We start from the raw sequence: 27519 nt of genomic DNA on the forward strand, positions 1-27519 counted from the left end.
GTGTAGTTTGCTCCAACATCCTGTCAGTGACCAGAGCATGGTGACACCATTCAGGTCAGCAGGGAGGGGAATTTCTTCCCTCCCCACCAACACTTGCTGTTGACAGGGTTCAAGGATACCATCTTATTCCCAGCTTTCCTTTCAGGCTTATGGAAGTAGGATGGGGAAAGTTGTGAGGACACACAGTAATGCAGTTGGTATTGCTGTTTTGAAGGCAGTTCTGGAGACCAGCAGCTTTCACCAGTGAAGAACACAAGTGGAGTTACTAGAAAGACTTAAAGGTAGCTTTATATGCACATCTCCTTATATGGCTCTCCTATACAGCAGCTCACAAAACAAAAGCCACACAGTTCTGTTGTTCAACAATGGTTGTATTTAAGAACTACACTTCAGAAGGTACCGTGTGTTTGTCACACCCCACCCCCTGCACACACACCCCTAGCAGAGAACACACACAGCTTCCCAATACCATGGCAAGGGGCATTGAAAGCACAAGGTGAAAAGGGAAGGGGGAGGGAAGTCAGTCCATCAGTGCATTGTAAATGAGCTTTCACGAAGTCAAGTGCAGCAAAACCTGTTCAGACACTTAAAAGTTAGACCTTTGGCAAATAAAGAAAAAAAAAGGATCCTAAACTTCTCTAAGTACCATTCTCTCTCCACATGGGATATGAACTCACACCCTGAGTTTCAGGAGTTGATGGTGTCTAACAAGTAGTACTGGATACTACCATGTACTGAATAAATAGGACAGAGAAGGGATTACATTTGAGCATCTTTCAACCAAGGGCATGTGCCCAGGATTCCTGGGAAGGCCTTGCTTTTGGCCAGAGTCAGCAGCTTAGCCTTCTTCCCCACCTGCCCAAATGCTGAGCATTGATAAGTATCCAGCTGAGTGACCTTCATCTGGATCTAACCACAGCTCTGGAGAGTCTGCAACAAGTAATGTGGCAGACTACTCAGTGACGCAAATGTATTTCTTAAACAAGGACCCTGCAGCTGCCAATTACATACACTTCATTTGTTCTGACCTGTAAAGCAGCCAGAAACCTAGCCCCTGGGACCTCCTGTTTGAGAAGCCTTTCACCTTTGTGCAAGACAAGCTCACTGCAAGTGGTGCAGGAGCTGTCCCAGCAAAAGATGGGACCCAAGGCCAAAGATGGAGTGCTTCTTGAGCAGCATGCTCTCAACACTTTTGTCAGAATCCCTTGTCAGAACAAGCCCTGAAGCACTGGAAGTCTCAACAGAACAAATTCCCCACTATTCTCTGGGATGAGGTATACGGGCTATGAACAGCTTCTCACACCTCTAGCTCTTGGGACCCATTACAGCCGCATCAAATATACAAGACCTTTGCACCACACCCCAAACCAGGGACAGCAATGCAGCACACCTCAGGGAATAAAAAGCCAGCCTCCATATAAGCCTAAGGCTTTTGCATGGAAGAGGAGGAAGAAAGCAAAATGATTTTTCAGGGTGATTGCTGAGGACTCTTAAATAGAGGCTTGTATGCTTCCTGTGCCCTGGTCTTGTCACTTCCTAGCCTGCCATTTCAAGTCCCGGAATACAAGGATCAAGATAAACTTAACCACATTTAAACAGAAAGCCCTGACCTCTTTCACATGACTGTACAAAGAAGGGAACCACACACTGGCATGGATTTAACTGATGGACAGGAGCCACACAACATCACACAAACATGCGCACCTGTGCGCAGCCACACACACTTGAGTTCTTGCAGTTTCAGTAAAAAGGGCACTTTCTTTCCCATGTTAGTCTGAGGAGCCAGCACCCCTGATGGGGAGATGGGAGCTTCTGTACCTATCTGACACTGTGTTTTGACAGTCTAGCTCGGCACCCCTGGGGAATTTTATTTAAAAATGTGGCTTAATCATTCAAGACTTGGAGAGTGCCCTGGCATTTACGCATCTCCCTTCATAATGCTACATCCCCTTTTAATCACACTGCAGTTTCAGAAGAGCAGAAGAGAAGCCTTCACTCCCCAGAGAAAGCTGTCACAAAGGAGGTTTATCTACACTCCTACAACACAGATGTTATTTGGACAGCACAGGATTTGGCGCTCACACACTAGATGAATTCACTCTGATGTCTACCCTGTACTAAGTCCAAAGCATAGATGTCTTAAGTTGAAGAAATTGAATCATTTGTCCAGTTGCTTATCACACACAGGCCATATCACATAGTTGTTTCTGTTATACAAAAAGGTGGCAGAGTTGAGCATGGACAGGTCCTCTTAACAAGGGAGGACCATGAGACCTATCATTTCCCATCTTATATCCACTGCAGGCACCAACACATAAACCCAGCGAGGAGGCCCAAAGCCCATGAGGCTGAGGAAACAAGATCACTCCTGGTTCTCATCCAAGCTCTTCTTCAAATGCCTGAAAATCCTGAAGTGACACATCCAAGTGCCAGAAGCCATGCTCCTTGTTGTGGCAAACAGGGCAGAGGGAGAAAAAACAAGTTAGTGAACACGAATCCAGCTTCCAGTAAGTGCAGACTCTTTCTTGGGAGGTTCAGTTAGATGAGAGTGGAGGATGAATGGGGTACTAACGGTTTTGCAGTTCCAGTAGCCCCCTTTATTGTAGTGGGGCAGGGATGGGCCAGGAAACCCATCAGTCTCTTAAGTGCTGCGTGCAATACTAGCGCTCAGTATCTTCCATTGCTTGTGAACAAAGCAGCTCCAACATCAGTCACCCAGGCAGCCAGGCATTAGTCATACCGTCCCTTAATCATCATATTCAACAAGGGACCCACCTGTTCAAAGCAGAAACAGATTGTTAGCTAGGACAGTTACAGAGAAATGGCAGCTGCAGAGCCTGCTCCCTCTGCATCACAACACTTTATAAGCTGAGCAGCCCAGGGCAGAGGATCTCGGCACACAAACTGAGCCTAAGGTAGACCAAATCAGTTTCAAAGTATTTTCTAGATAAAACACTGGGGCATCCTTGACCACATCCTCAAATACCCTACCAAAATTGCAAGGTTCTCTGCCAACACCCAACTTTAGCTGTCACCAAAACATTGCATCCATTGGTATTTTTTTGAAACTTTTTCACCCTAGATTTGTGATTTCTCAGTAGCTGCTATTAAAAAGGAGCTAATAGTCATCAGGGGTTGCTTTTTGCAGGGCAGAGAAGGAACATTCTTGTCGAATCCTCAGAACTCATTGAATCATCTCTGGTCCTTAGGGTCACTTGGAAGGAAGGCTAGGACTGACAATTTTGCTAAGGTTTTGTTTTCAGTCAAGACCACTCCCCATTTCTCAGCATTGCCTGATCACTGAGGGAAGTTCAGCATGCTATATGGCAGTAAAATCATCTCAAGGGAGAGGCATGAGTGCGCTAAAGAGGAGTTCTTGCACAGTGGTAAGGGTTACAGACCATGAAAACATTTTTATTCACATCCAGTATTTCCAATTTCAGATCAGCAAGAGATCTTCAAAAGCATACTCTTAGTACTTCAATCTGTTTTTTGAAATACCAGTTGGTTAAAACTGCAATGAATTCAGAGATGACCAAGACCTGCGTTAAGGGGAAAGTGCATGACTTACTAGAAGAGATTTCTCTTAAATAAGAGATTTGGATTCAACAGGTAAAACAGTTTCATTTTTTTGGCAAATACTTGGTATTGTTGCTGCACTGAAGGCTACAGGGAGTTTGGGAGCAACACTTTCCTGGCAGTGCCCAAAGCCAAAGTATACCTTCCCCCACATACAAGAACAATTACTCCACTGTTTGTAGTGGTCCTCTCCAGAATTATAATTTAAAGAGCTTGCCTTTTTGTAGCCAAAGGACCTTCTGAAGACTGCGGGAAGAACCATTCACAGCAACAGAGCAACCCTGCTTTCCTCTACCCTCACTGTGACACCTGCAGAGCCAAATAGTTGGCATCTCGAGTTTTGCATTAAGCCACAGTGATTTCAGCAGCAGTGACTATATGATTCTTTTTTGTACCTCTTGTGGATTTCCTAAGGCTTCTCCCAACATCTTCTCAATGTTCCTCATTATCGCCACTTTCTGATGAGCCTTTAATGGATATTCAATTCTCTTTGGGGTTGGGGCACCCTGAAATATCAAAAATAGCCCATTGCATGCTTCCTGAATTGGCAGATTATTCCACCTTCTCCCAGCCACCCAGTTCTTCACACACCACTCTAAAGGGAGAAAGTAGCTTTCAGCTTTAAGGCAAAGGATTTGGTGCAATGAAGTTCTCATATGGACGTGTGCCAAAACATCTCTATTTGAAAAAATCCTCTGGGATAGACCTATCCAAGCTGTACAGGAAGATGCTTGTACTCACCTTGTACCAGAAGTTCACAGTGATGGTAATACCCCCATTCAGGAGAGACTCAATGTGGTGCCACCTGCATGGAAACCACACAAAAAAGAAAATAAACTATTGCCGTAGCTTATAGTGAAATACCTTGGATGGATGAGTTCAGACAGCACTAGGCAAGCCTTGACCTATACCTCCATCATCAAGACCTCAGAACTTCTGGAAAACTCCCCTTATTTAAATACAGATCTCACACACATTAGTGGAGTACTTGCACAATAACACAGCATCAGGGAGAATTACCACTCTCATCCAACAGACAGGAAGTAGAAGCAGACTGGCTGAAGATATCACAGAAAATATCATTCTTGCTGGAGAAGTCAAAACAAAAGTCTTTTAAGAGCCAACCCAACACTTTAAGCAGAACACTTTTTAAATCGCTGTTTGCTGGTCACTGTGCAGTCCCACCATCCTTCTTACCAGTACATAGGTATGTATAGCACATCCCCCGGACCCACCACCGTCTCATAGCCAACCACGCTCCGGAAGTTTGGAAACTTCTCATAGTCAGGATTGTCAAAGTCCACCTAACAGAAGAAAACATTAAGAAAATCAGAAGAGCTTCCTGCAATCAAAGTCCTCATTACTGGTTCCCACTATCAAGTCATCCTGATCTTCCTATATAGCTTCTGCATTCCCATTGTGAGGTCCTGCAGTACCCCCAAAGTACCACCAACTTAGACAGGAGTCCTGCAATTTATCTCTAAGCAAATCTCCGTTTGACCAAGTGACCAATGAAACAGAACAGAGAAGGTAGCAACTGCAGCCCAGTTGTGCTATCAGTAAGGGGATGTTTATAGCCCTAGCACTTAGAAGTCAGGACCAGACACAAACAAAAACATCACTAGTCCTTCCATGTATTCACCAGTTAACAGATCTGAACACAGGTTTTGCAAAAGCTCAGCAAGTGGTATGCAGCTTTCCTTCCAGTGCAGCTTCCTCCCACCTAGCATCTTCACAAATGCCCATTTTTGGCATAGGGCAGAGAACAGATCTGCTACTCTCACCTGGCTCTGTCTGTCACATGGATGGTGCACAGGATAAGGGTAGAGGCATTCAAACTGATCAGGAGGGAACAGGATACACCTCTTGTAACCCTTAATCTGAGCGAAGAAGTTCTGCTGCTCATCATAATGAGCTGGTGTCACATTCCCTACACAGAGAGAAAAGATGATAAACAAGACACTCTCAGTACAGGTATGAAAGATGGAAGCAAGTTGTATTCCTTGCTAAAGACAGTAAATACACTCTCACATATTTAAAAAACTAAACAAGGAAGATGACCACAGGAACATTACAAACTGATCACTATTATCAGTCTGCCTTTATTGAGCAGTTGCTACTTAATTTCCATTCTAAATCCATATTCGGCAACTTATGCTCTACAGGATTAGGATTTCCAGCTTGTTTCCATGAACGGCAGATGGTCAGTGTTGACAGGAAGCTTTTTCATAAAGCACTCTCTTTAGATGACAAGTTGTGGAATGGACTTTCAAAAATTATTAGTCTAGAGAAAAGGAGTTTAACAGTCTGATTTTGAAAAAACTCCTAGTAGTTTTGCAAGAGAACAAGTAAACAGATCCCTTTGTCATTGGGTGTCCCAATAGCACCTCCTCAGTCTGATTAACAGTTCTGAAGCTTGACTATTGCCACTAGGTCTTAAATTTAATCAAATCTTTAAATACAGCGGGACATTTTTTACCCCTCACAACTACATTTTTCAGGGTGTTTGCCAATTCAGATATTACTCTTTCAGCTTGTTCTTTATATGTATTTTCACTAAAGAGAATTAAGATAACTGTTAAGCCCATATCATCAAATAGATCATACAATCGCATGCTCCTGTAAAGATGCTCCTTGAACACTGGTTCAAGACAATTCTTTGGTTCTTGTGCATAAACTGTTGACAATAGGATTTATGACCTGTAGGGAAGTGTTGGTGCAGTGCTTTTATGTGAAGTTCTCTTCTCTCAGCTAGTAAAACACATGGCAAAGAAACTACTGTAAGTTGAGCATGACGTTGCAAAGGAGAAAAAATATCTGCTGTCAGAACTGAACAGCTATGAATTGCCAAGTAATTATAATTGGATGTGATGGCCACATTGATTATAGGCCATCCCACTTCATGAAACTGTGTATGTTCCTTGCCCAGTTATTGAGATTACTTTCTACTAGAATGCTCTCCTTGTCAACAGCATAGTAATACCTCTGTCTTCTAAGATGCCTGCCTATGAGTCAGTCTCCACATGGATTTGGAATTCCACTCCATCCAGATATTTTTACGATTTATCCATCTTCAAGTTCTCCAATGCCCTCCAACCTCCCCAAGAAGAAATTCAGCTCCTAATTGAAAGAGAATTCCTCCCCACAGTGTACCAGCTCAAATAAGAACAAATGCTTCACAGAATAATCAACATTTCCTCCTGGGTAGACATTGGACATGCTAAGAAAAGCCCAGAACACAAACTTTTCTCAACTTGCAAACCCTTTTGCATTTTAAATTTGAAGACTCTGAGCATTTTAAATATACAGCATCTGAAGCATTCAAACAATAAACAGGTCTCAGAATATGATTAGCAATTACTGAAAACACAGCCCTACCAGCACCACACAGAGCCTTTCCATGAGCAGATTACATCCAGGCATTCACAGTATGTCCCTGGGGAGATACAAGCTATTCCTTTGGTTGTTTCCTCTCTATAACCCAAGTTAAGTAGTGACAACAGGCCCCCCCAACCCAAAGCTTTAAACTGCCTGCTCTGAGGGAACACTTAGAAACTAGTGGAAAATCCATTTGAAAGACCTTCTGGAACTGAAATACAGAACTGCTGACCAAATCTTTTCCCCTTCTCCTCCAATCAGAGGAAACTGCTTACCTTCCATGCCAATAAGGAGCAAGTTAGAAGTCAATTGACCCCAGCCACGTTTCCCTTGCTGCTTGTTAATCCAGTTCCAGTTGAAGCCAAGGAAATCCACCACAATCTTCCTTCCAACTGTGTCATTCAGGGTTTGCTGCAGATATAGCCTGTATATTCCCAGAGACAAGCAGAAATCAAGTATTCAGCTTTGTCATGAACATAAAGACATATCTCTGCATCCCTTCAGAAAGATTTCAAAATAAAGATACATAACTCCTAAACATTCTGCTCTGTCACCACACACCATAAACAACCGTGGAAGGAAACAGTTTCAAAAAGTCCCCAAACTTTGCTGAAAGACTTCCTGGTACAGAAAGGAACAGAACTCAGTTCTGCTTGAACAATCACAAGGGGAAAAGTGAATTTTAGAGCAAGAACGACCCCCTTGCAGTGCAGGAGGAGGAAACTCTAAACAGACTGGCCACTATCAAATATCAAATGCATTTATGAATAATCCCCAGATAGATGCCACCACTCTAACTTAACTGCGATAGGAATTACCTCTTCTAGTAAAAGCGCATGAGGGCAAAAAAGGGCTCAGGAAACCCAGCATGTTTCCTTATCAAGTTACTTTGGAGCCACACACGTTTAGACATAGAGGATCAGAGGAATCAAACATCTGTATTAACAACTGCAGTATTACAGACTACTGTCTACAATGCTGGAAGAAAAATGCATTTTTAAGTTCAAGGACTGCCTTCTCTCTGGGAAAAAGCACACCCAAAGCTGAGAAAGAAGAGAAAGGCACGGACAACAAGTGGACACAGACACAGAGTTGCTTCCAATTAAGGCACAATTAAGCATCTGTAAGTCCTTTCAGAGGGCTGGTGACTGATAAAATTAACTAAGGGTTTAAGAACAGTTGCGAATAGTTATATTCCATGTAAACGTAAAGCTCCTCTCGGTAACTTACAGCTCTGTTAGTGGTGTAGGCCATCGCTACCAACAAGTATACAGCACATATGCAATCTTTTTTCATCTTTCTGAAAGAAGGTTAACACCAGCTGGTATTCTGGTGAAACACCTTGGCATTCTGTGAAAAAGGCTGAGTGCCACAGCCTGCATCTTTTCATAACTAAGCTCCTCTACCAATACCATAGTCTACCAAAAGAAAGCAAAGCTTAAGGCTTTCTCTATTCAAACGCTGCCTTGGACAGAGAAGAAAATAAATAAATAAATCTCTGCAGACAATGTGAACAGTTTGATTAACTAATGGTATGACTTTTTTAATCAGGTAACAAGGCTGCTGTCAACTAGCAGCCCTGCAGGAAAAGCAGGGCTGTAAAAAAAGTGAAAAGTTTGAGAGGTTTTAGTCATCAACACTCACTGATAAGAAACTTACACCCTACTTAGCCCTGCAGAAATGGAAAAACCTCCACAGATCACTTACCTCTCAGCACTCCCTTTTTGTTGTATTTCTTTGAGTCTGTCCACAAACTCATTAAATTTCATCTCTTCCCTGCTTGACTTGGGTTTGAAGTTCTTAAAATTGGCCATCTTTTTCTCATCGTAGTACAAAAACTTGTGTGTGCTGGCACTATACACTGAGAAGTCCCCATTGCCAATGTTTTCCTGGAGGTAGTCCAGGTCCCATTTCAGAGCAGGATAAACCAGATTGGTATCTGTCAGGACCACAGGCTCCTAGAGGAAAACAGGAAGTTTATTGATTCAAGGACCTCTTGAACTTGAGAATGATCACATTCATTACTGCAATCACACCACCTCTTTTTGAAAACAGGGAATTGGAAAAGGCATTTAGAGTAATCAGGTGCCTTGGTCTGGGGAGAAAAACAAGCAAAACGTGACAGGAAGTTTCAAGGAAGCAGTGGCCTGCTCCTGCAGCGAGCTCCTGGCAGCAATGGGACAGATTCCACTATCTACTTAGCTAATCTCTAGCACGTGAGGTTAGACAAACACTAGCCGGGAACAGTTTTAGGCCTACTTGGTCCTGCCACGTAACAAGGAGACACAGTAGATTCTGTCTGGTCACCTCCAGCCTCAGCTATGAAGGGGTAAAGGCTGGCAGAAAGATACCTCTGAATCCAGAAAAAAGAGACAGCACTCATCTCTTTTCTCAGAGGATCACAGATAACCTTCAGCCATCAAAAAACTGACATCACCCCATCTCTTCTATGCCAAAAAAAGAACCACCACAAAAGGAAGACAAAGGACGCTGCCTATCTCCTCACCTGTAAGTAGTAAGCAACCTAAACAAGAACGGCAGCTGCTGTGTTTCCAAGCTGTGCACGCACAACTTCCCTTCTTGCGGGCCTTCTTTGAAGGAAAATAAACAACTAGCAATCTTACCAAAACGAGATTGAGCTTGTCCAGAACCAACACAAGAGCCATTATTGCAAGGCAACCTTCACGTCTGTGGTCACTCTCACTTAGAAAATAACGAACACGTGCCCATGGTTTTACACAACATTTCCACGATTTCCATCCGGACAACAAAGCACTTAAAGCAAACGTTTCCTGCAAATTTCACAAGTCAACGCTGGGGCACCGAAAGGAAACGTCTGCTACGACTAAGGGTATCGGGAGAGGGGCAACGACCGAGTCCGCGCAGGGAGGGGACTCAGCGGACGCCCCGCGGCAGACGGCAGACACCCCGTCGCCCAGAGGAACAGAGCCGGGATGGGGAGGCGAGCGCACCCGAGACGGCACCAGCACCCGGCAGAGCCCCGCGCTCTGCCAGCCGCTCTGCGGGCCCTGCTCCGCCCGGCCTGACGGGCAGGGCTGGCAACCCCCGCGCCGCAAAGCACAAGCCTCCCGGCCCCGCCGCAGCCCCCGGGCCGGGCCGGGCCGGGCCGGGCCGCCGCCGCACCTCGTTCTCGATGAGCTCCTCGGCGCGGGGGTCGCTGTGGCTGAGCCGCGGGATAGGCCGCGTCTCGAAGGAGTAACGACGGAACTGGGAATCGCTCCAGCCGGGCCCTGCCGCTGCCGCCACCACCGGGCCCTCCCGGCAGCTCGCAGCCGCCGCCGAGGAGGAGGCCGCCGCCATCGCCGCCTCCACCGGAGAACCCGGAACTAGAAAGCCAGAAGCGGAAGTTGCCCGCCCATGGCAACGCCGGAAGCGAAGGGGAAGGCGGGAGGCAGAGGGGGCACCATGGAGAGGGCAAGAGGGTGCGGCGGCGGCGAGCAGCGCCCCCGCGCGGGGGGAGGTTACGGGCGGCTTCTGCGACTCGCCGCCTCTTGGCCCCTTCCGAGGTTGTCGGACACCCGTGGGGGCCGGGAGCACCCGCGGGAAAACAAACACAACCGAGAAGGGAAAGCATCGTCTGTGAAGCCTTCTGCGGGCCTTCGTGGCCCGCCGTGCTCGGCGCCGTGCCACCCTGCGTGCCTTCAGCTGCCGGCCCCTTCCCCTCGAGGCCGCCAGAGCTGCCAGGCCGGGAGTGCGGCTCAAAATGGGGAGCTGCTCTGCTGCCGTGTGGGACCCCGGCGGCAGCAGCGAACTGCCCGCTGTCCTCGGGCCGTCTGCGGGAGACGTACAGCGGCGTTTGTGCCTGAAAGCTAGGGGTTTAATTAACGCCTGCGACAAGAAGTACCTAGCGCTGCTCGGCATAACTAGCACCTGCCTTTCGATCACGAACGGACATTGCATGACTACATCGTTGTAGCAAGATTGCATGAACTGTGTGCCTAGGGCCGGAGCTAGTGATTGTTTTTCTTAGTGTATCTTTATCACGTGAGACAAATCTACGTTTTGCTTTTAAACTGGAAGCAGCAAGAATGATGATTGCCCTTTCCCCAAGAACGTGTGCCACATTAGGCATCAGGTCTCGAGAAAATTTCGATCTCTGGCATTCAGTGGTTTTCATCTTACAGCAGGTAGATTTGCTGGTTTGGCTGCATAGAACTTTGCCTTCATGAGAATAAAGAATGCAATCTATTTTCCTCTGTCCTTCCAAAATTTATTAATATGCTTAGCTTCCAGGAAAATGAATGCCCCCTTGCCCTTTAAATCTACAGCGCTGCTCCTGTACAGGTTAAGAAAAATCTTTACAACATATTTGCAAACATACTCGCATGTTTAGGAAGCTTGAGCCACATCTGTGGGAGATTCACGCATAAGCCAGAAAGTAAATACCCAGCAGTGAAGAGCCGATGTAAGGAGCAGCCAACCACAATCTGAGCCTGCAGCGAGGTCTGAGCCCAGATCAACGGCGCAGCCAGGAACCGAAGGTCCCTGCTTCCAGCGCGACCTTGCTGTCCCCAAACCACCACGCACTGCAGAGTGGGGACAGGGACCGAACGCTGCTCCCTGGAAAGCACCAGGAGCCTCTGCACCGGAGGGTTGGGCTCAGAGTTAGTAACTTTATTGAATAACTAATTGACATACTAACTTTACTGCATACGTGGTTGTAAGGGAGTTGGCTGAATTGAGATACCGTCCCTAGTCCCTAAAATGACATGACGAGGCCTTTCTTTGGATAAGTGAAAGGATCCTATTCTAGCCTGCGGCAATGCCCCCACCTCAGGCACACCGTATCTCAGATGTATTTTTGTGGTTCGTTGCCATCTTCATTCACTTAGTAGGTTTACAATTAATGTTGTTATTAGAAGGAATGACTTTAATGACAAATTGTCCGTGATAGTTTTTGATCTGCAAAGGCTTATAATGTAGATCGTTATAGAGACATTAGCCATTATGGCTGATGTGAATAACTGAAGGAAAATGAGTTCGACTACCACAGAGTTTACATAATGAAGTAAACTGCAAAATCCTTTAATGCTTATATCGATTTTATCTACAATAATATATCGCTTACGTTTGAAGAACAGCATCGCTAAATTAGCGTGCCATTTCATTTCAGCTGTTCGCGTTTCCCTGGCTCCACACAGATAAGGCGATTACGTTCGGGTATTAACTTTAATACAAACAAGGCGATTTGCATAACACCTCCAGCCAGGGCATCGATCCCACTGAGCGCTGAGGGGGCTGCCCCGCAGGAGGCGGCCCCGCCTCTGGAAGGGAATACCTGCCGCAAGCTCCCATCGCCCCGCTTCGGACCGTGACAGCCAGAGCGAAACATCGCACCCACGCCCTCTCCGTCCATTAGCTCTTGTGTCAGTACTGCACTAACGGCAGCTGATTAATTAACGCCCCGGACGGGGCGGGGGGGTTGTACCCGGCAGCGCAGGCGGAGGCTGGCCTCGCCCCGTCCCCGCCCTCTCCCTAGCCCCGCCTCCCTCCGCACTAGCCTCGCCCCATCCCCGCCCCCTCCCTAGCCCCGCCTCCCTCCGCACTAGCCACGCCCCGCACGAGGTCTTCCGTCCCTACCGGCCACCGTCGGCCGCGCTTGCGCGGCGGAGGTGATGGCGGCGGCCAGGCTTCGCGGTGTCCTCTGGCAGCGGGCGGCCGCCCGGCTGTGGGCGGCGCGGGCCGCCGCGGCGGCGCCCTCAGGGGCGCGGGCGGGTGAGCGGGCGGGGGCGCGGCGGGCGTCCTCGGGGCGGCGGGCGTCCTCGGGGCGGCGGGCGTCCTCGGGGCGGCGGGCCGGTGGGCCGGTGACGCCGGGGTGTGAGGGCGGCGCGACCTCCCCGGCCTGGCTGCGGTTGTGGCTGCCGCTGCCGGCGGGGCCCGCGCCCACCCTGCCTCGTCGCTCTCCCGGCAGCCTCGGAGATGTCCAAGGACCTGATGCCCGGGCCGTACCCCCGCACACCGGAGGAGCGGGCAGCCGCCGCGAAGAAGTACAACATGCGGGTGGAGGACTATGAGCCCTACCCCGACGACGGCTTCGGGTGAGCGGGGACGCGGGGGTCCCGTGCCCCTGCGGCCGGGGAGCAGGCCGAGGCCAGCGCCTCCCGGCTTTGGGGCGAGTTGTTGTGGGCTGGTAGTCCCCGCTGCACGCTTGCGGGCGCTGTGCTGTGAGCTTAGTGCTTTGAAGGCACATGTCAGTGTTTTAAAACAGGGAGAAATGGAATGAGTTGGAGGCCCATGTGAATAAAATGCTGTACAAGAGACTTCATATGCTGTTGTAATGCAAGGCTAAGAGGGATGAACTGAAGGCCATCTCTGGAATAAAGATTTCAGAAGGTGTCTAAGTGTTGGGGAATACTTTGTTATGTGCAAAATGCAAGACAGCTAGGGTTCTGTATTTCAGTTAAGCTTGCATTTTCTTCCCACTACTATAGTGTTCCTCAAAGTGGCCTTTTTGGGCTACTTGTTGCAACACCTGATATCAAGGTGATGATTGTTGTGCTAGTTGCATGCATGCATTTAAAACATCTATATGCATAGGAGCTATAAAAATAAGGTAAGGTTTAAGTTTTCCATTTCCATAGGCCTACCCTGTAGTGTCCTGTACAAAATTTATCTAAATTAATACAGACATCTATTTGTTTTTTTGTCTTTCTCACAGGTATGGTGACTATCCCAAGCTCCCTAATAAGTCTTTCCATGAGAGAGACCCCTGGTACTCATGGGACCAGCCAGACATGAGGCATAACTGGGGAGAGCCGGTAGGAATGCTAGTAGCACTTTTCAAGCTGCTAATCAATGCTACTGTTATTAAATACTGACATGCATGTCTTGTTAGTGCTTTCTGTTTAATTTGTTGTGTGATTGCATCCCCAAGTGCAGGTGTGTGTTGCCTATGCAAACAGGACAGTCAGCTGGAGGGAAAGGTAGGCTATGGCCATCAGGGTAAATATTTTGAAAGTTCTGAGGAATGTTAACATCTTATTACATATGAGGAGGGAGACTTTACAATCTTAAGTTTCTCTGTAGGAATAGGAAAGTGTCATCCATTTTCTTTGGCTGATCTGACTCAGTATGAGAGCTTAGTTCAGAATCATTTAGCAAAGAAGCCATTGTTTGAGTAAAGTCCTCTTAGTACAACGGAAATAGCTATTGCTGCTTTATTAGTCCAAGGTTGTTTTGGGATAGAATACAAATAAGGAGGCTTTCTCTGAAGAAAGCTTGCAAGTTATCCTTAAGAGAAATGGATGAATAGAGCACTTATGTTAACTTTCAAACTTTCAAAATCTGAGTTCCTCAAACTCCTTGTCAGGAGTAACTTTTCAGTTAGTGCATGGTCTTTCTGTGAATGACTGCAATCTAACCGTGATTACTGAACTTGGTAATTGACTTGAGCTCTCCTTACTAAAAGTAGAGATTATGTAAGCATGGGTATGTAATATATCATAGTATAAACATGCCAGAGCATCACAGCTCTAGAGTACTGCAGTAAAGTGTATGTTGTAATAACTGTAGAAGCACATGAAAAAACCCACAGTGATTCTGTGTTGCTGTCGTGCTTGGTACAGGAAGGCTTGTATAGGTACTTTTGCAGATGGGTTGGCAGTGGGGACCAAGCAGAATATACTGGTGCATCCCAGGTGTCAGGAGATGCCTCTGTTTAGGCAACCGAATTCTGCTCAGTCTGGCTCTCGGGGTTTGATAGCCAGTGGCTCTGTGTGCAAAGAGGAAGGCTGGGGAACTAGAGGCAGTACTTGAGCTGCAAATTATTGAGTTCTCTGCTTTCGTTAATGTGAAAGGAGACTATAGGCAGAATGTGCTTGGGACTTCCCTATGTATATTTTAAGGCAGAAGCTTAAATGCCCTTCTGCTTCAATCAGGAAGGGCATTAGCTTGCTACCAGCCCTGCTCTTGTGGTAACAGTGACAGGTGCTCTACCTGTTTTGAGGAACCACCTTCCAAGTGGCAGGTAGTTGCTGCTTTGTTTGAAATAACGCTGCTCCTTCTGTTTGGGTATGTGACTGAACTTCCATAAATGAGGGTACTGATTTGTACCATGCCTTTTCAACAGTGCTGGGGAGCAAATCTAAGGTGGAGTGATTATGTACATAAATAAAAGCTGCTGCTATCCTATAATTAAGCATATGGTCTGGTATAAGCATAGGATGGCATTTGGACTCCTGAGTTTTACTGTAAGTGACAACTTGCTGTGACTGTAGGTAAATCACTTAATCTCCTCTGTGGCTTTATCTCCACCTGCGAGGTGAAGATGAAACAGCTTATGGCAGTTTTGTGAGTGTTGTAAAGCACTACTTCCCTTGATAAAAGCAGCTTGAGCGCTTTTGGTAAATGTGCAGCCATTTTCTTTTGTTCTTTAGATGCACTGGGACTTTGACATGTATATTCGGAACCGTGTTGATACATCCCCCACTCCAGTTCCCTGGCACACCATGCGCAAACACTTCCTTATCTTTTTGAGTACCATGCTGATCATGTTTGGTCTTGGAGAGATCTTTCCAGCTTACAGGCCTGTGGTGAGTGGCATACTTGGGTAAAGGGAGGAAAACTAGCTGTGTTTCTTGTCACTGCTGATGCCCCTAAGAATGGTTTGACTGAAGCTGAGTGATGAAGGTGAATGCAAAACCCTGCTGCTGGCAGGGCATGGGCCAAGAGACGTTCTGCAGCCTCATCCAGCCTCAGTTGTTCTGTTGACTGGCTTGGCTCAGCTCACAGGTTCTGTTTCATAGTGAGCAGTTCCTGTTTACATGGAACTAATTTTAAGCTATGCTTCTCACAGTATCCCTTCTTTGGTTTAGGTGTTCTCCTTCCGTGTGTGCATCTGCTTGAGGAAGATGCTTTATCTCTTCTCTTGTCCTGTGTTTTTTAGTTATATCTCATGATCTGGATCATCTAGAATGTACTTCAGAAAAATATATCTGACTATACAAACTGCTTTTGCAATATATCATCCTCATGCTGTGAGATGAACTGTTGGTTAAGATCAAATGCAAGACCACCTTGATGTTTCTGCTAAAGGACATGGGTTTATAAAAAGAACTCTGTCTCTGAATATACTTCCCTTGTACTTTACTATTCCTGCTGAAGCACTTAAGAAATAGACATTTGTTGTAAATGACAAGCCTTGATTTGGGGAGGTGGGATGGGATGAGACATTTTCCCCTTACCCCTTAATTTGCTTGGTGAATGTGGTGAATTTGCCACTCTTTATCTCTCCTTGTAGGGACCGAAGCAATATCCCTTCAATAACCTGTACCTGGAGAGAGGAGGAGACCCCAATAAAGAGCCACCAGTGGTGACGCACTATGAAATCTGAAAGTTGAAGTGCTCTGTTTCTCCTGTGTCAGCTCTGCTGGGGATGGCATCTTCTCTAGCATTCACTGTGGCATATAACACTTGTTCTTCAATGTTCAACCACTAACTCCAGTGAAATATATCAATGATACCTACTGTGCTAGTTGTCTTCTGTTGGTTTGAGAAGGCTGAACCAGTGAAATTGAATGACCTTTGCCTTTTTTCTAAATGGGCTAGTATCTGCAGGGCAAAATTCTGAGTGCAGTCCTAGGACTGCTGCTAGCTTATGTACCTTGTGCACAAACATTCCTTAGCTAAGCCTGTTTATGCAGATATTGTTTGTTACCAAGTGGCTTACTGCAGGTGCTGCTTGGAGTTGAACTAGTGTCATCATTTAATGTGAAATGATGGGCAGAACCAGACTGGCAAGTGCCAGTGCTTGGAAGTCTCATACCTTGTGAATAACTGTCTGTCCTAACTGGGATTTGGCTTTGATCTCTTCCTGGTCTAGATGCCCTCTTAAGTGAAGCTTGCACAACCAGTAGGGAGCACTAGTGAGGCACGGAGCCTTGCAGTGTATAGCTTGAAGCTGACAGAAGAGCTGTGGACAGCAGCGGTACCAAAAGGCCAATGAGCAAGTCCAATTCTGGCCACACCTGTTCTGCTGTGCCTGGGCTGTGGTCCAAGAGCACGGATGCCCATGTTGCTCCTGTGTGGCCTGAGCTTATCCACCAAGGTTGGAGTTATGCCTGACCCACAAAGTCTGCCTGTCTTTCTGCAAACCACAGGTGTATGACCTCCTATGGCTTCATCAACTGTTTTCTTGGGACAGTTACACATACAATTTTATTAAGCTCCTAGATTTGTCCAGCTCAACTCTTCCTTTAACATAAGTTCCTCCCCCACCCCCCCCACCCCCCCCCCCCACCCCTGCCTTGTTACTGGAGGAGACAGTACCTTCAGTACTGATTTACAGTGAAAGTTTTCTCAGCTCCCCTATGCTATGTCTTAGACCATGCTGTTTGGCTGCAGGAGTGGGTGATCACAGAAGGCTAAGGGCTTGGGCTGTTCTGGCTGTTTCCTATAAACTGGATGCTGTGCTCTGCTTTCAGTGCCCCATCATGACTCATAGTTTTGTGCTTTAAGAGAAGCAGGTGTTTGAAGACAGTGATTCATGATTTTTCAATCTATAAAGATTTTAAACCCCAGATCTAAAGGACACTTAGCTTGATCTCTGTGTAGGGGTTTCATAAGGGTGTTATGTTCAAGGGAATTACATGATTGACTGCTAGGACATATGAATATTTACATGTAAATAAACCTAACCTCTTTGGAGGTGCTGAACGATCACCATTCCTCCTGGTTTTTGTAAGCTGTTGCTTTCTCTTCTAGGTACAGAAATGCTTGCTTTTAAATTATGGACAATGATGATTTACCCCAGAAGGGTTTCTAAAGTATTTTTTGAGCTGTGGGACCTAGAAAATGAATTCTGTTACAAAGTATTATGCAGAGGAAAATACTTGTTAGGAGTACTTGAGTAAGAATTGCCATCCACTGCAGTTACGTGACAGCACTATATACAGTGTTGTGAGAGTTGTAAGAGTCTTCAAGTAAAAGTAAAACGATCATAGCAGTAATAGGAACCTTATTTTAGTGTATGTAAAATGATAATGCAGCAGTTGCACAGAGGCAGGTTGCAGCCCATCCTGCTTACTGTACTGCATACCACAGGGCTGCCCTGCCCCAGCCTTGTTCGCTGCCTCCTCCTTTTGGGAGTTTCACACCCAGTCTGTATCTAACCGGTAACTTAATGGCGTTATTCATCATTGGGAAGGCATAATAGGTTGGGCAAAGAACATGGCTCAGAAATCCTTAAAAATGGGGTTTGTAGTGTAGGCAAATTTTCTCAAAACAGGAGCGAGGTGATGGAAGGAGGTCTGGGCCCTTCTGCGTTTCTTCGGGTGTTTGTTTGTTTTTCCTGGCAGCTAAAATGCTTTCAGGAATATATTTTCCTAAGCTGTGTGCCTTTCCCTCTGCGTGCCCTCTCAGGAAGGCTTGAATCTGCAGCTGAGGCAAAGCTCTTCCGAGAGGGGTGACTTCAGAGGCAGCAGACCCCGGCTCCAGCTACGGTGTTCCTTGCCCTCCAGCATGAACCATTTCGGACTAGTGGAGGGAGCGTATTCAAGTATCTTAAAAACAGGAACTGTGCCCAACAAACAGTCTTCTGGCTTGGGAGCCCCGGGCTGCTGCTGAGGCCCCCGGCCGCGGACGCACCGAACCTGGGCAGGAGAGACGAAAAGCAGCCTCTCCGCGCCCCCCCTCCCCGGCTCGGGACACACTCGCGGGCCGGTAGTGCCCAGACCCCGCAAGGGGACGGGCTCCCGCACCCTCGCCGGCGGTGACGGCTCCCGCCCTGCGCGGCGGCCCCGGAGCCGTCGGCGGTACGGCAGCTCTGAGGGCTCCCGCCGGCGCCTGCGCAGGCGGGCGCCGCGGGGGCGGGGCCACGGGGCGGCGCTTCGCGGGCGGGGGCTTTTCGGCTCCCGGCGGCCACCGTCGCGAGGGCTCGGCTGCGGGAGCTGTTCGGGCTTGGGTCGGCGGCGCGGCGGGGACGGCCAGCGAGCCGGTAAGGGCCGCCGGCGGCCTCCCCCTCCCTCCTCCTCCGCCGCCTCCGAGCCGCTCGGCCTGGCGCGGGCGGCTGCTCCTGGGCTGGCCCGGCCCGCGCGCCCCTCAGGCTCCGCCACCGGCGGCAGGGGCCCGGGAGCCGCCCCGGGCCGGCCCAGCCCAGCCCCGCCTGCGGCGCCGCTGCCCTGCCGCGCCCCGGGGCCGGACCCCTTGACCCCGGCGCCCTCCCCCAGCCCCGGCCTGCTTTTCTGCCCTGCCGGTCCCGGTGTCGCTGTGCCGGCTCCGTCCCCAGGTCCCGTGGCTCCGTCCCGACCCTTCTGCCCCGGGAGCCCCGGAGTTCGCTTCCCCTCCGCCGGTGGGCCGGCTTCTGGGCAGCGGCAAGCGGGGAGCGCTTGGGGGGCGGGGGGCTAGGCTGTTTGACCCGGGCCGCGGAGGGGCCTCTGGCGCAGCCGAGAGCCTGTTCTGTGACACCCGGTGTCCGAGGCCAATGCTTTCTTCCCAGACCTTCGCTCCTTTCGACTATCAGACGGTGTAACGCCGTTGTGCGGAGCCAGCTGGCTAGGTACGTGTGTACACACTGCCGTCTGCACAGTGCTGTGGCACTTAGCAATAGCTTTTGAAAGTACTTGGAGCACAGGAAGTTTCTTTAGGTACCATGGGAGCTGTCATGGAGGAATGTGCTGAGCCCTGCCCTGCAACAACCCCGCCTTGCAAACACCAACGATTAGCTGAGATTAGTGTCTCTGTGCCTTCTGCCTTCTGTAATCGGGGTTTATAATAAGAATTTATGAGAATAGCCTGGCTATAGGACATCGGGCAGCTGTGAAGGGAGAGCGTCAGAGCAATGCAAAGGGAAGGGGCAGTACAAAGATTTCAAATCGATGCTGGGACGTAGAGACTGTATGATGGTTTACATCTTAACCCATGTGTCATGGCTGTGAGGCCTTTTTCAATTCTTAGGATGGCTGCTTGTCACATGGGTGACCTTGGACAAGTCTTTTCTGTTCTGCTCAAGTTTCACCTTTAGCTAAGGGGGATCAGGCTATCAGCTCCTTTGTGTGCTGTGCTGGAAGTCCAGTATCAGCAGGAACTGTTCAAAGAGAAATGGTTGGGTGCCCAGTGGTGGGAGGAGGATTGGGGAAATTGGTAGGAGGGGATTTCTGATTGACAGTATTTGGGTGGTACAAGAGAGAGAAGGCCTTACTAGAGTGATACCTGGGATGATTATCATGGCAGCTTTGAGGGTCAATTAGCTGATACAACAACCACAGTCTTTTAGGATATATTCTAAGCCACAAGTATTTCAAGTTAGTGTAGGTGAGGAATTTTTGCCTCTTGTCAGCATTGCCTGCATGGTCTGTCATGGTTTAAGAGCATGTGCTTTTACTTTTCACTGTTTAGGTGTGTGCTCTCCATTTCCCAGTGGTGGGGAGTGCTCTGACCTGCCCGGTTTTGCTTTGCAGACAGTGTTACCTTTTAAGGACACTGTGCAGGAAACCATGGCGGGGGAGGCTGTGGGGAAATGCTGCTTCTGTCCTGTGGCTCCCTTTGGGGCTGAGGTTTGTTAATACGTTAGCTCTGTAATCGGATGTCTGTAGAAGGAGGAGGAATTGTCATGATTAATTAATTAGAAGTCCTGAGAAAAGCATGAGCTTTCTCAGGAGTCTTAGATGCTATTTTGGGAGATGACACCATGTGGCAATGGCTCCCTAAAAATTCTCCTATGGAAGAGTCCGATGCTTGTGAATTTTTCTCAGGCAGCCACAAGAGGTTGCTAAAGAAGGGCTTTTTCCAGCTTTAAGGATCATTGAGTCCTGTCCTGGATACAGACACGCACAGTGTATAGAACAATCACTTCTCTAAGACTAAGACTCAAATCAGGCTTTTTTTTCCGTTCCAAACTCAGAGCTCACTGATTTAAGGAGGAGGTGCTACTGCATCCCTGCAGAACCTCAGCTGTAATGGAGCCAAACTGGTAGGAGGTGCTTAAGAGATGGTGTGATACTGTGATCTTGGCTTCTTCTGCATCTCCTGTGGGCCTTCTCAAGTCTGTTGGCACTACTGCTGCCTTGCCTTGAGGATCAGGGACACAGTGTACCTGTTCAATACCTACAGTTGTTCTGCTGATATTGAGCCACTCTAAATGGTGCCTTGTTTGCTTTCCTATGTCTGGGTGAGTTATCACAGCCAAGACACTTTACCTTCATGTTCTGTCCTGACTTAAATTTGTGAAAAGAGAACAATAACATTGACTTCCATATGCAAAATGCTCTATTGACAAGAAAAGCTGACAATTGATCAATACTGTTCTGCACATTTTTTGTGGCTGGTCTTTGTTTGTGTGTTGAATGGAAATTGTGCTGCCCATGCAGTCAGTCCAGCACAGAGGGTAAGGAGTGGGAGCTTGTACCATTCTAAGTTCGTGGTGGTTGTGCTCTTCATTGCTTCCTTACCAGTTAATTTACTAGAGGGAAGAAGTCTCTTGGCCACTGTCTAATAATGTTCACAGGCGAGTTACCCTCTCAAAAGCCAAGAAGCAGTGAGGCCTGAATGTACAGCCAGCTCCTACAATTGATGGATTGTAACTGGAGGAGGAACAGACAAGAAAGGGACTGGTAAGGAACATACCAGCTGTCCTGCTCCCCCACATCAGTGAAGTCAAGTGGTGCTTTGTGCAGTAGGCTGTTGCCAGCAGGCTCACCTGATGACTCCTGGGGATGTTTTCATTGAAGAGAGGAGACCCAGACAGTGTTTGTGCGCTAGTATGGGAGACAGATGAGTAGGCACTGGAACTTCTTGGCAGAGAGAATGTGGTGGAGCCCTAACAAGTACTCTGCAAATTGTGTGCTGGAAGATAGGAAAATGAGCTTTAGAGGTCTGTTACAGTGATGAGATGACCTTTCCACCTCTGTTCCTGGGCTGCGTGAGGAAATAGTTGCACTTGTCTTATCGTACAAGAGTTCTGTTCAGATTGCACTGGGCCTCAGCTAAGTTGGGACAAGGTTAATGTGAGAACAGCAATAGGCACTTTGGGCTTTGGGAGATACTACTGCAGACTAATGCTAAAAAGCGTTAATTAAATTCTAATCAAACAGCATGTCCTGATAGTGCATGGGAGAGAGAGAGGATGTCCTTAGCTTCAGCCTGGCTGTGGAGAAGAAACCCTTAAAAGAGTGTGGAGTTATTACCCAGGAGGTCCAAGCCCAATAAGTAATACTGACCAGATTTCCATTTGTGTGGGCCTTGGGAGGCCACAGCTTCATATAAACCACAAGATGACAAAAGGCTTTTTCAAAACTGGTTTGGTTTTTTTGGATGGTTTGGCCAGACAGTGGGCTGGCCACAGCAAGCTACCTTTATGAACTTGGTTGCAAATAAACATCCATACTCTGGCCTGAGTAAGGCCAAACTCTGAAGCACTTAGACTTGTAGCCCTGCATCTGGAGAGGGCCATGGATGCAAACTGTGGTTTAACTGTCAGCCCAGCTAACGCAAACAGTGTCAAGTAACCAGGAGAGGTTAATCACAGCGAGCTGGCAAGATGCACAGTGTTTTGCTGTGCTGCCTGCTGACAGTTTACTTTATTCAGCATGATATCATCTGAGTGCATAGTTAGCAGCTCTGTTTAGCTAGAGTTAAAAGACTGCACTGCAACCAAGCTTGAAAGGTTTAGGAACCACTTATGAGAGTGACCTCGCTAGCCTGTGAATGATATGTCCACACATCGTTTGTATTACTGGCATGCCTGGAAGGCCTGGGCATAGTCTGGGATGGAGAGGTGCTGGTTGCTTTCTCCTCAGCAAGAACGGGATCCTACATGGAACAATAATTTGTATTTATATTCAGTTTTGCAACCTCCTGGCTGCCTGCTGTTTTTTGACTTGCAATTATCCCGCTACATTAATGCCCAGCTAATCTCTCTCCAGTGACATGGGGAAGTTGTGTTTCCATTTTACAGGTGTCAGTTGATCTATCCAGAGTAAATAAAAAGAACTGTTGTCAGAACTGAGATTGGAACCCAGCAGTTACTTCTGGATCGCTTCTTCTCACCTTCTACCATTTACAAACTCAGGCAGGAAGTCAAATGATTTTTTTCCTTTCACTTCTCAGAGGATAAGAACAAAGTACATTAACTGAATTGGCACGTGATAGCATTGTACTTTGTTTTCTGTTGCCACGTCACTTTTCTGCTTGGAATTTAGCCTGCCCTGAGATTCATTCTGCTCCCTTTTTGCCTATGTATATATTGGCATCAGCTTGTTCAGAGACAGCAACTAGTGCTTTGCAAATACATTTGTTTAAATTAATATCTGCAGCTGATTTAAACCAGCCTGGACTGAAGACTTGAGTATGTTGCTTAATTTAGATCCCCTTCCTTTTACTGAAACTCTACTGTAATTGGGGTTTATGAAAAAGAGAGCTATATATGAAAGAAAATCTGGGATCAGACAGCTGGCATTGTTTGGATTTTTTTCATGAATTCTAAAATGCCCTAATTCATTCCTGTGAAACTATATTCACTAGCTCAGGAAGTAACAAGTAACTTCTCTCTATTGTGAGCAATTTTTTCATGCGGTACCTTCGTAAGGGGGATATTTTGTTACTGGTGTGATTGTTTTTGTGTTGACTTTATCTGGCTATTCTAACCACTGCGTGAAATTTCTTCTAGACTCTAGAAAATGAAGCTAAAGGAAATTGAGCGAACAGCTGTCCAGGCATGGAGTCCAGCAAACCACCACCCAATTTATCTTGCAACAGGTAAATTTCTTCACAATTTGTGAAGATTAAAGTATGATTCACAGAGAGATCTTATGTAGAGTTGTATTGGCTTTAACTTTCAACAATTCCCACTTTAATAATCCCTGGAAAACTTAGAAGCAACATACCGAAAACATTGCAGCCTTAATCTTTTTTTTTTTTTTTTTTAAGTGACCTGTAGAGGTCTATTTGTACACCCAGCTTTGACACCTTAAAGGCCAGTGATTTTTTCAAAGGGTGAATACATGGCTTTTTTGATCTAACTTCTAATTAAGTCTGTATGAACTCCAACATGTGCTTGCTATAAAAATTAAACCAAAATAAGGTTACTTACTTGGTATGTCTGTGGAAAAAAAAATAATCATTCTAATTGTGTTCATTTAAGCTTACCTTTACTTTGTTGGTTTTCAGACACTATCACATGATTTTAAAATCAAATAATAACAATCCCTTCTTTCTAAAGTTGCATGTTTCAGTTATCATTCGATTTTCAATATTTCTGCAAAATTTTAAATTTGCATTTTGTTGATATTATTCATTATTCACTATTCTTATAATAATTTTATTTCCTGAAGCACAAAGTCAGCCTGTTCACTGAGTTGGCAGTGGGTGAGTTTAGTGTCTGTATGGGACAAACAGCTTGGGTTGTCTGCCCTACATGAGAACTAGCCAGCTCTGTCTCCTGCCTGGGTTGTGCAGTGCTGCTCTATTGTTTTGCTTTTTTTTTTTTTTCCAGGAGTGACTGTCAAAAGAAAGTGACAAAAGTTCGGCTGTTGCCTTAAAAGCAACATTACCATTTTTGGGGTAGATAGTCTATTTCTCTAATAAGGACAGATTTTTGGTTGGACCAAAGGCCTTGGCTTCAGTCTGCTTTAGACCACAAACTGCATAGTTTCATAATTTGTACTGCTTTTTAATAGTCTCTTAGGCACTTTCCATGCCATAGGCTGTTACAAAGCACCTCTGTGGTAACTGGGTGACTCTTTGCCTGGCAGTGTCCCATTAGGCAATATTAAATCTACTTTTAGCTTTTATTCTGTAAGCTAGGGAGTAGGAAGGAAGCCACCACTGTGTGACTGCTAGCTGTCCGTGAGTTGTTGGGGAGTGTGTAGTTGGCTAAGGCTGAAGAACTTTTGCTGTAGATGAGGTTTAGAAGGCTTGATCAAGACATATGGTTGTGGTTGAGGAGCAGTATACAAAAGTGTTTGGGATCATATGTGTAGTGGGGTTTCATGATGCAACTGCATTTGTAATTTAGATAAGGGCTTCATATCAGAAGATGTGGCTGCTTGGAAGAGGGTATATGAATTATATTTATCTCAAGAGAGAAAGGTATTTGCGCAGCACTGACCCTAATGCCCAGAATTTCTTGAAGAAGTTCTAATTTATTTCAAAGTCTTTGTCATAATTGTTGGTTCCTCTTTCCGAGGTATTCAGACACGTCCTCTCCTTGAACAGGCACAACCAAGGTTGTGTTGACTATCAAGAAAGGTTTCCAGTGCGTTGCTCTTTTTGTATCTTGTGCTCTTGAAAAAAGAGCCCACTTGTTTTGCCCTTGTACTTCTGCTAGGAACATCTGCCCAACAACTGGATGCATCCTTCAGTACAAATGCCACCTTGGAAATATTCGAGGTTGACTTCAGGGATCCCTCCCTGGATATGAAGCAGAAAGGAACACTTCCTGCCTCAAACAGGTACTAGGTGCTCATGCTGACATATCAATCAGTGGAGCTGGAAAGGGCTTTTCTGGTACAAGAAATGAGAGGAGGAGATCATATTTTTGGGGTATAAAGTGATCTTTTGGGTCAGTTGACCTCCATCTTCAAGAACTGAATATTTTTGTTGACACAAATCATGTTGGGTGTAAAAGTACAGCAGTTGGACCATTGTAGAAGGCTGAAAGGACTTATATGGTAGTCAGAGTCATTCTGTATCATGTGAATTTGCTGGGGCTAATGATTTGCAATAAAGAGACTAGAGGAAGAGTGAAAATTGCCTTCCAGCTTTTTAAGACAAGGTGATTTTCTTAGGCTCATCAGTGGGGGTGACATTTACATCCGGTGTAAAACACAGCCTTGATTTGTAACTAGCAGCTTTTACAGTTGGTAAACATATTTTTCAGATCATAGCTCTGGAAAAGAAGGCATATCATCCTGTAATCTAATCTTCTATATAGCATAGGTTAGACAAGTTCACCCACCAAATCCCATATGAGGTCCTGAATGTTTTAAGGTAAAAAAAAAAACAACAAAAAAAGAGACAGACTAGCTCTTCCTTTTTAAGTTCCCCTTAAAAGTCTTTGGAAGGAGGCTCATTTCTTTTTTTCCACGTAAGAGCCACAGTCATCTTCAAAGGGAAATGGCTATTTAAGGTGCAGACTGATGGTTATGTTTGATAAGTTGGAAGATGGATGTAGTTTTTGGTAATGCAGATGGTGTCTTGACGTCCACCAAATGTTGAGGCCTATGCAAGCTTTATTTTTGTCTTTTTTTAGGTTTCATAAGCTGATCTGGGGTAACTTTGGAAATGGGTCCCCGGAGTCCTCCGGAGTGATCATTGGTGGAGGGGATAATGGTGTACTGACAATGTACAGTGTGCACCGCATCTTGGCTTCAAAGAGTGAGCCTGTAATTGGGCAGACGGAGAAGCATTCAGGTCCTGTTCGAGCTCTTGACTTCAACCCTTTCCAGGTATGCAACATTAAGATACTTATAACCAAATGAAAATTAACCTCCATATTAAAAAAATATGTTTTCCCCTTGTGTATAGAGATTTATAAACTGAAGGAACAGTCTTTAACCTGAAAGAGGCCTGGTAGTTGTGACACAAGGCTGCTTTGGGACTCAGATTTGAGTTCTGTTCACAGCTTTGCCAATGAATTCCCTTGTGACTTTGATCAAGTCTCTTATTTCTCTGTAAAAACATGTCTTGTAATACTGTTACGTGTTAGACCATTACCCATTTGAAATCAGAACTTTTTTTATTTGTTCAGTTGGTGTTTAATTCAGTGGGGCTCTCATCACACTTGAAGGGACTGCAACATAAGCGAGTAGTGAACAGAAGTTCTTGTGGTAGCACAAAGGCAAATTGACAGTTGTCTGCAGACCCTTGTGGGAAGCCTGCATCTTGTCAGAAGACATGTCCCTGGTGCCAGGATGCAGGGCAAAGGCTCAACTGGCCAGAGACAGCAGCTTCCAGGCCTGTAGCAGAGTTTCATGATGAGTAACACTAGAACATGTAGCTTGCTAGACAAATTTTGAACAGGTCTGTACCATGGCACAGCTGAAGGCATGGAGGCCACAAATGTGCCTGGTTTATAATCCAGTTAGTAGTTTTCTGCTTACCAGTGGCTGTGAAATGCAGCTCTCGCCTCACTTTGGAAGCTTTTGGGTTTTTTGCTTACATTTATTTTTAAGAAATCTGTCCTCTTTCCCTGTGAAACTCAGCTGAGCATTTCTTTTTTTTCTACAGAGTAACCTCTTGGCTTCTGGAGCCAATGATTCTGAAATTTTCATCTGGGACTTGAATAACTTCAGTGTGCCTATGACTCCAGGGGCTAAATCACAGGTAAACAAGTTTTTCTTTGGGCAATATCCCTGCAGTTTTATATCTCAGTAGGCAAGGCAAAAAGATGTGAGTGTGTGGAGTCATCCTGGTCTAGTCAGTCTGTGAAGGGGAAACGACCTTGATGTCTGTCAGGAGAAAGATGAATCAGAACTGACTGATCAACTTCATTCTGGGGAGGTGGAAAGGGTGTTATAAGGGTGGGGAGATAGACTGGCAAGCTCTGGAAGGGTGCACTTTGCATGGATGGGTAAGCTCTTTGTGGATTTGAATCAAGTAACTGACCAG

The 27519-nt window shown here is 46.4% G+C and overlaps 3 protein-coding genes across 6 annotated transcripts in view; 2 read left to right on the forward strand and 1 right to left on the reverse strand.

Annotated features, from left to right (window-relative positions):
- Positions 1-350: 350 nt before the first annotated feature.
- Positions 351-10315, reverse strand: HIF1AN (hypoxia inducible factor 1 subunit alpha inhibitor). The gene is made up of 8 exons (XM_049811006.1): positions 10102-10315; positions 8665-8915; positions 7233-7381; positions 5364-5509; positions 4777-4883; positions 4321-4384; positions 3975-4085; positions 351-2775 (listed from the first exon to the last, which is right to left on the reverse strand). Exons 1-8 carry the CDS (start codon positions 10276-10278, stop codon positions 2731-2733), a joined length of 1050 nt encoding a protein of 349 aa, XP_049666963.1. The 5' UTR covers positions 10279-10315; the 3' UTR covers positions 351-2730.
- A 2245-nt stretch (positions 10316-12560) lies between these two features.
- Positions 12561-16443, forward strand: NDUFB8 (NADH:ubiquinone oxidoreductase subunit B8). The gene is made up of 5 exons (XM_049811007.1): positions 12561-12693; positions 12890-13016; positions 13637-13736; positions 15354-15509; positions 16217-16443. The coding sequence occupies exons 1-5, from the start codon at positions 12594-12596 to the stop codon at positions 16307-16309; spliced, it is 576 nt and encodes a 191-aa protein (XP_049666964.1). The 5' UTR covers positions 12561-12593; the 3' UTR covers positions 16310-16443.
- A 2378-nt stretch (positions 16444-18821) lies between these two features.
- SEC31B (SEC31 homolog B, COPII coat complex component) overlaps positions 18822-27519 on the forward strand; it is a 36053-nt gene continuing 27355 nt past the window's right edge. For 2 of the 4 annotated variants that reach the window (XM_049810953.1, XM_049810956.1), the window contains exons 1-5: positions 18822-18910; positions 23579-23667; positions 25238-25361; positions 26162-26357; positions 27139-27234. In XM_049810953.1, coding sequence (XP_049666910.1) covers positions 23589-23667; positions 25238-25361; positions 26162-26357; positions 27139-27234 — 495 coding nt within the window. In that variant the 5' untranslated portion in view covers positions 18822-18910; positions 23579-23588. Of the gene's footprint in view, positions 18911-19070; positions 19472-23578; positions 23668-25237; positions 25362-26161; positions 26358-27138; positions 27235-27519 lie in introns of those variants that run through there. The other 2 variants (XM_049810955.1, XM_049810954.1) reach the window with 2 other exon arrangements.

This window comes from Accipiter gentilis, chromosome 9, assembly GCF_929443795.1.
Source record: "Accipiter gentilis chromosome 9, bAccGen1.1, whole genome shotgun sequence".
Taxonomy (NCBI): Eukaryota; Metazoa; Chordata; class Aves; order Accipitriformes; family Accipitridae; genus Astur; species Astur gentilis.

Bases quoted from the DNA above. Each gene is read 5' to 3' on its own strand.
- HIF1AN (XM_049811006.1), bottom strand. From the start codon at position 10,278: ATGGCGGCGGCCTCCTCCTCGGCGGCGGCTGCGAGCTGCCGGGAGGGC. The intron at 8,916-10,101 runs GTGCGGCGGCGG...GTTTTCCTCTAG, and splicing joins AGGAGCTCATCGAGAACGAG to GAGCCTGTGGTCCTGACAGA. The intron at 4,086-4,320 runs GTGAGTACAAGC...TTGATATTTCAG, and splicing joins CTGTGAACTTCTGGTACAAG to GGTGCCCCAACCCCAAAGAG.
- NDUFB8 (XM_049811007.1), top strand. From the start codon at position 12,594: ATGGCGGCGGCCAGGCTTCGCGGTGTCCTCTGGCAGCGGGCGGCCGCC. The intron at 12,694-12,889 runs GTGAGCGGGCGG...CTCTCCCGGCAG, and splicing joins GCCCTCAGGGGCGCGGGCGG to CCTCGGAGATGTCCAAGGAC. The intron at 13,017-13,636 runs GTGAGCGGGGAC...TCTTTCTCACAG, and splicing joins TACCCCGACGACGGCTTCGG to GTATGGTGACTATCCCAAGC.